This window comes from Hibiscus syriacus, unplaced genomic scaffold (genome assembly GCF_006381635.1).
Source record: "Hibiscus syriacus cultivar Baekdansim isolate YM2019G1 unplaced genomic scaffold, ASM638163v2 tig00117056_pilon, whole genome shotgun sequence".
Taxonomy (NCBI): Eukaryota; Viridiplantae; Streptophyta; class Magnoliopsida; order Malvales; family Malvaceae; genus Hibiscus; species Hibiscus syriacus.
The window spans coordinates 219,505-226,563 of record NW_024063539.1 but is presented as its reverse complement, the minus strand read 5'-3'; the positions used below and the strand labels follow the sequence as shown (position 1 = coordinate 226,563).

The 7,059-nt window shown below is 35.3% G+C and overlaps 3 protein-coding genes across 4 annotated transcripts; 2 read left to right on the top strand and 1 right to left on the bottom strand.

The window, feature by feature from the left end:
* Positions 1 to 976: 976 nt before the first annotated feature.
* LOC120198330 lies at positions 977 to 1,285 on the top strand. The gene has a single exon (XM_039199667.1). It carries the CDS (start codon positions 1,041 to 1,043, stop codon positions 1,281 to 1,283), a length of 243 nt encoding a protein of 80 aa, XP_039055598.1. The 5' UTR covers positions 977 to 1,040; the 3' UTR covers positions 1,284 to 1,285.
* Positions 1,286 to 2,221: 936 nt separating this feature from the next.
* On the top strand, positions 2,222 to 2,755 carry LOC120198635 (pleckstrin homology domain-containing protein 1-like). Its single transcript, XM_039199941.1, has one exon. It carries the CDS (start codon positions 2,277 to 2,279, stop codon positions 2,706 to 2,708), a length of 432 nt encoding a protein of 143 aa, XP_039055872.1. The 5' UTR covers positions 2,222 to 2,276; the 3' UTR covers positions 2,709 to 2,755.
* A 209-nt stretch (positions 2,756 to 2,964) lies between these two features.
* On the bottom strand, positions 2,965 to 6,755 carry LOC120197861 (anthranilate synthase alpha subunit 1, chloroplastic-like). 2 transcript variants are annotated; one of them, XM_039199256.1, is made up of 10 exons: positions 6,548 to 6,755; positions 5,957 to 6,141; positions 5,674 to 5,863; positions 4,888 to 5,039; positions 4,642 to 4,757; positions 4,291 to 4,537; positions 4,155 to 4,211; positions 3,913 to 4,065; positions 3,599 to 3,679; positions 2,966 to 3,398 (listed from the first exon to the last, which is right to left on the bottom strand). In XM_039199256.1, exons 1-10 carry the CDS (start codon positions 6,729 to 6,731, stop codon positions 2,988 to 2,990), a joined length of 1,776 nt encoding a protein of 591 aa, XP_039055187.1. In that variant the 5' UTR covers positions 6,732 to 6,755; the 3' UTR covers positions 2,966 to 2,987. The 2 variants fall into 2 exon arrangements, with proteins under 2 accessions (XP_039055188.1, XP_039055187.1); XM_039199257.1 differs by lacking the exon at positions 6,548 to 6,755 and having other exon boundaries at positions 2,965 to 3,398; positions 5,674 to 5,852; positions 5,957 to 6,021.
* Positions 6,756 to 7,059: the final 304 nt, after the last annotated feature.

Sequence of the window (7,059 nt, the reverse complement as noted above, 5' to 3'; positions counted from 1 at the left end):
AGTAATGACATAATATATGTCACATTATTCTTTTGGATGATGTGATATATATTATAACATAATTTTTAGTGACATGATATATATAAAATCATTAATTATTATAATATGATAAATGACAGTCATAATCTTGGATGTTGTGATATATATCATACTATTATTTTAGGTGATATGATATATATCACGTCATTACTTTAGTGATATGTCATGTGACATGTCATCGATTAAGTACGTATGAAAATGACACATCAACAACATATTTTGATAGTTAGTCAACTAATAATTTCATTTAACTTACATTAATCGTAAATCAATTAATAATTTTTATCTAAATTATATTGCTTATTAGTCAATTAATAATTTCGATCCAAATTGCTATCTTTAAGGTTCATAATCATTATACTATAAAATCTTATATAATTCAAATCTCATATTTTATTATAAAGTCTTGCACATTGATCATAGAATTTAATAATAAAACTGTATAGTTATTTTTAAGAAATTATTTAATAAATTTATAATCCAAATCTCATATTTTATATTTTATCTAATAAAAATGTTATATTTTATAATTTATTATTCTATCTTAATCCGTGGGATATTGAGGAAAAGTGGTAGATGTTGAGAATTGAAGGTGTGGAAGTTTTGCTTTTGTTGGGCCATGGACAATTTCAATGTTTAAAGGATACTTATTGCGAACCTTATAGCCCATAACCAAGTTCAAGACAATTGGATATTGTATGCATTTCGCAATCAAGAATGGACACGAAGCATTCTCTCGCTTGTAAAAAGCTAAAATACTATGAGATAAGATAAAAGCAGCTCCTAAGCATTTAGGAATCCAGGTTGGATTTGGTGTAAGCTGCCAAGTAACAGTATTGCACGGCACACACGTAGCAGAATTATTTGGCGGACTCCTGTGCTTGGAATATAAAGCCACTTGGCCTCGCTGCACGCTGTACGTGTCTGGATAAGTATACATGTTCATCAACCCTATATTCTACCATTATACCTAATTAGTAGTAAAGTGAAATAAAGAAAGAATGTCAGGGTCACAGGGAGCGTTGCCCAAGGAGTCGAGGACTACAACAACATATGAATCAGTGCAGGGAGGAGAGAACAAGAGCAAGACGGAGCTGAGGTCCAAGGAGGATGAGGGTGGCATTCAGGTTGACAGACTGGAAGACAAGGTCAGAGATCCTGGTGGAGAAGGTGGCCCTGTCTTTGGCAATCCCTCTCCCGACCATGACGGCAACCAAGATTTGGGCGTTACCGGCACAGCCTAGCTTTTCCTTTTCTTTTACATGGTTTATATAGTAAGATGTAATATATGTACGTATGCACCTACTTGAAATAACACAAATTTGCTCCTTATATGTATGCACGATTGCTCTTCAGTTGTATTGTGTGATTTTTTTATGACTCAAACTAACTTTTAATTTATTAATGAATTCGCTCCTTGTAGATTTTTTATTGTTTATTAATTGTTTTTTTAAGTAAATAATGAAGAACTTTTAATTTATTTTAAAATTTTAATTATTAAAAATTAATTTTCGTGATTTTATCCAATAATAAGGAACTTAAAAACTGTCATTTTATTAATTCATAACAACTTGTTTTTTTTATATAGTATTTAAATGACTTAAATTTGAGACAATTGTAGTTCTGTAATTTTACGAACTCTTAAATTATTATGAATTCAAGCTCACTTCCTCAGGAAGTGTTATCAAATCTAGAATTGCCATCTTATTTCAGTTGATTTTAAAGGTATCTATTTAGCCATGTAATACATATTTCGTAATTATTTTTAATAATAATCAAGTTAATATAACTGACTATCCCAAAAGAGAGTTTTATAAGAACAATGCAACTCAATAAATGAAGTTTAGAGTTAATTTAGAAAATCATGGTTTGAGATTAAAAAATTAGATTGATTTATAATTTAAAGTAATATATTATTTATATTTTATAATCACGTCATAATTTTTTTTAAAATTATACTTTGTTCAAAGTTAAATATTTTAATCCTAATCAATATTTATAATGATAAAAAGGAGCTTTGTATTTTGAGAAGATAGAAAACAATAAAACAAATCCATATAATAATGAATACAGATATGATCCAAGTACCAGTCTCCATCAACCACAACTTCGAAATAAATAAAATAATGAAATGAAATAATTTTAAGTAAATAGATAGAGAAGGAAATTATCTGTAAAAGACACCGTGTCATAAGCTATACCTGTATTGATTCCTCCGACGTCTTCAAATCCAAGCTATGGCGAGCTTATGGCGAGCAGAAACGGCGCTGACGGAGAAACCGAACAACTACGACGGCGTGGAATTCTGGTTGAATCCGGAACGAGCTGGCTGGTTAACGAAACAAGGTGAGTACATAAAAACCTGGCGTCGCCGCTGGTTCATTTTGAAACAGGGGAGTCTGTTCTGGTTCAAGGAGTCAACAATAACACGCGCTTCTCGTCCCCGTGGTGTGATCACAGTTGCTACGTGCTTAACCGTGAAGGGAGCCGAAGATACACCGAACAAGGAGTACGCTTTTGAGCTTTCCACGAGGAACGACACCATGTACTTCATTGCAGATTCGGAGAAAGAGAAGGAGGATTGGATCAACTCCATCGGACGGTCCATAGTTCAGCACTCGAGATCGGTTACCGATTCCGAGATCGTTGATTATGATGGCAAGCGGTGATGATCCAACAATCAGTCAGATCCGTTTTCTCCTAATAGCAGCTCTTGGCTTTATAATACCGTCGTTTTTTTTATTTGCTTTTTGTTATAAGTAAATATGTGAAATATTCAGTCTGTTTGGCAATTATCAGATTGTTAATTGTTTCTTTCTTTTCATATATCTAAAGTTCAGTTTTGTTCTGGAACACGAGCTTTATTACATAACCCATATAAAAAACGTTTAATATTTTACATTTTGGAAACACGAGCTGCTGTGGTGAATAATAGTTAGGTAGCATAATCATTTATTTACGAATGCAGACTCAGCCAGGTCAATGGAACGAGCAAGGCCCGCAGCTTTGTTTTGGCATTCCAGGTGCTCAGCATCAGGATCACTATCCGCAACAACTCCGGCACCAGCTTGAAGATAGGCTACCCATTCTTGGCGTCTGTCAGAACCTTTATATGAGTACATAGTGTCAAAACGGGGTACCGTAGTGAATACCATAGTCCTGAGGGCCAAAGCAATATCCATATCGCCGGTGAAAGAAATGCCCCCGAATCCTCCACTGTACGGGCCTCGTCTTGAAACCTCTAACTCATCAATTAGCTCCATGGCCTTCACCTTTGGTGCTCCACTGACAGTTCCGACTGGAAGTGCAGCACGGAGGGCATCCCAACTAGTGAGATGATCTTGCAACTCACCGGTAACCTGCATAATTCGAGTTTCAGAAAAGAAGAAAGACAATTTACTCGTATGTTCACACTAAAAGATAGTTCAAAACAAATTCCTTGGACTGTAGGACTTTTGAACCAAAATGAAGCAAACAACTAATCGGAACATAACATCCTAATAAATAATTCGATTAAAATTATCAAGTTTAAGCCAAAACCAATAACATCGTTTCGTACCGTGGAGCTTATGTGCATCACATGTGAATATCGTTCAATATTCATCAGCTTCTCCACCTTCACAGAACCATATTTGGAGACCTAAAGCAATAACACGCGTTAGAAGACAACTGGTCACATGCCTTTTGGCAGTGAAGAAGGATGAACTGTGAAGATTAAAGTGCAAGTACAAAACTCATTTCTTGGGAAATAGAATGTGTCATGCACAGGGAAAAAATTAGAATGATGTAGAAACTATAAAGATAGAGAACAAAAAGAGTTGATCCCAAAAAGCATTGTAAGATATGCATAGTTGACATTGCTGAGGGAAAAACCTTTCCGACATCATTGCGTCCCAAATCAACAAGCATGACGTGTTCTGCACATTCCTTTTCATTACTTAGCAATTGTTTTTCCGCCATCTCATCTTCAGCCGGTGTCTTTCCTCTCCTTGCTGTTCCTGCCAGTGGCCTATTCACAATCTTATTCTGTTCATGCCAAAATAGCTAAGTTTAGTTCTCAAGGATTTAAATCAAAGGGGAAATTCAGCAAGGAAAAAAAAACCCATAAAATTTACCTTCTTTACCCTGGTAAGAATTTCAGGACTCGAGGCAACTAGAATACCCCCTCTAGCCTGAAAGGGATATGAAATCATAAAATGACTTATAATTCACAGATTCACAACAAAAGAAGTAACTAAAGAGCAAACTAACTTGCAGGTAGGCCATATATGGACTGGGATTCACGACTCGCAAAGCTCTATATATTTCAAAGGGGTCAGCAAATGTCCTCCGTTCAAAACGCTGACTTAATACAATCTGGAAAATATCTCCAGCCAAAATATGCTCTTTCGCCTTTAGTACAGCTTTCTTGAACTCTTCACTTTCCATATTTGAATTTTTTAAAGCAGGGCCAAAATGATGGGTTTGTAAATCTACAGTCCCCGGAGATAGCTTTGGACTAGGAATAAAATCAAGAAAAAAAAGAGGAAACTGATATGTCAGAGAAATTAAAAGGCATCTGAACATGATGAAAACCGGTGGTGCAGTATAACAGTAGCTCACAGCTCAATATCATGTACTCTAGCCACCAACTTCTCTAGGTGGTCAATTCCTTCAACGTAAGCTTTTTCAACAGAGGAGTGTCGATCTAACCTCACCCAATGAATTACATATGCTTTCTGCAAATAAAAGGAACCGTTAATATTACTCTATCCCACTGTCTTTTCCGGAAGACTTGATAATTGAAACTAAAATCCTGAACTTAGTACCGCTGACAAGACAAAGTGCACTGTTGAGTAAAAGGATTACCTTTTCCACATGATCAAATACAACCACGTCATTGTAGAGGCCTAGATGTATATCCGGGAGATTTCTGTCATCATGTGGTGCTTTCGAGAATGGAAGCTTTTTCTTCTCCACATACCGAACAGTATCGTAGGAGAAATAACCAACCCATCCACCTACACAACACGGGAATTACAACAAAATCTGAGTATACAGATTTTATAGAGAAGCCATATGAATCCATAATAAAAAGACAGCTTTCCTACTGTTATGAAAACTAATTACTTGCAGCAGGAAAATCTAAAAAAAAAAACCCTCAATCTAACAGGTTAAGACACTAGACAAGATGCTGGTTTTATACAAGAAAGTAGCTTAATTTCACATTTCTTTTTTACCTCTGAAGGTATAAATTAACATATTTGCAATATAGGGTACTTTCATTCAAGTTCTCTATCATTTCTAACTAAATACAGAACTTAAGAGAGCATTTACATCCTATCTATTCAACAATTCTAACCATCCTTTGCAGGCACACATCACATACTTATAATGCTCAAATTTTTTAAGGTTCATTCAGTCAATAGGTCCAACTAACTCCAAAAACCTGAATTTACTGCATTATCCCCCTTTTCATAACAATGTCTCAACTTTCATGTGTCATTAAACCATAAATAAGCCGTTAAATTATGTACAAGCCGACAACCAACTAATTATCGATCGATTTTCCTTGATTTGAGGATAGCAAGTAAAGGCAAACAATCAAGACGGAATTGCAAGATCATCAACAGACAAAAGAGCAATCATTCTCACCACAAAATGCATCAGGAAGATCGTCAACAAGTTGGGGTTTCCAAGTCTCCGATATTCTCTTAGGAATAGACATGGGATCTTCAACAATCTCCTCAGTCAAACACCCCGCCTCATGATCCATAAACATAACCTTGTTTTCTTTTGCTACAATTTCCATCGTTGGTTGAGCTCCAACCACGCTAAAACGACCCTGATACAATCAAATCCCAACAAAGAAGAAAATCATATAAATGTAACCATGAAGATACTTAAAAAAAAAACAAGCGTATGTAAAAGCTCTTACAACACTAGAAGCCCGAGAACCGGGTTCGACCGACTCAAAGAGGAAACTTGGAGCCTCTCTATCATCTTCTTTAACCAAACAGCGGTATGCAAGCACTGGAGTCAGCTGATCAGAGAAAATGCAACGATAAAGGGGCACTAAATTCCCTTTTTTGGCCGCCTCCACAAACTTCCATTCATCAGTAACTGAAAGAAAGAACAGGAAAAAAATCACACAAAAAAGGGTCAATTTGCAGTTTGATGAATGGAAGTATAAAACAAAATTTTCCGAGAATTTAAATCCGTCTTTCCTACATTTTCTCAGTACACACACGGTTGAGAAATCAAGGGTTTTTTTTTTCAAATTTAAGATCTCAAAACAAAGCCCAAAAAATCATTAGTATTAATAAAAAGATTAAACAACAAATACAAATCAGATTCTTTTTAATTTAGTATTAGTCTAATTTTTAATAAAGCAGTTGGCTTTCACCATTTCACCTCGATCATTTCTTTCACTCAATAGTGTAATTCGAAAAAGCTCAAAATTTTCTTCAAGTTTCCATCATTTTCTCCAGGGCCAAACAACAAAAGGAAAATAATATTAAAAATTTACCGAGTGGAGTGCTTGAGATAGAGCTCCTGCATTTGAGTGCAGTACGGAAGGAAGTTGGAACCGGAGAAATGCGGGTGACCGGAAGTCGAGAAAACCGAGGAGTTGAAGGATACAGTCGGTGAGGGAATCCACGGCCACTTTGCATTGACATTGTTAACGTGGAGTTCATCGAGGCAACTGACATGGCAAGATTCAATCTTGAAAGTGAAAAACTTCCCCTTAAGAAATGGGACCGGAAAACTGAGGTGAAGAGATACAGCCGCTTCTCACAAATTTCATAATTTATAATGGTGTGACCCTTCACGTAAGGTAAGGTTAACAAAATAACCAATAACCCGATAAAAACAAAATATAAAGATAAAATTAAATTAAATTAAAATTGGAAAAAATCCAAAAAAAGGAAGAAAAAAAAGCGTCTCTTCAACTTACGTGGATTTACTCATTGAATTGTTCGTAATATTTTATCTTGTTAAAATTGATTTTTTTTTATTTTAATTTAACACAACTAGTGA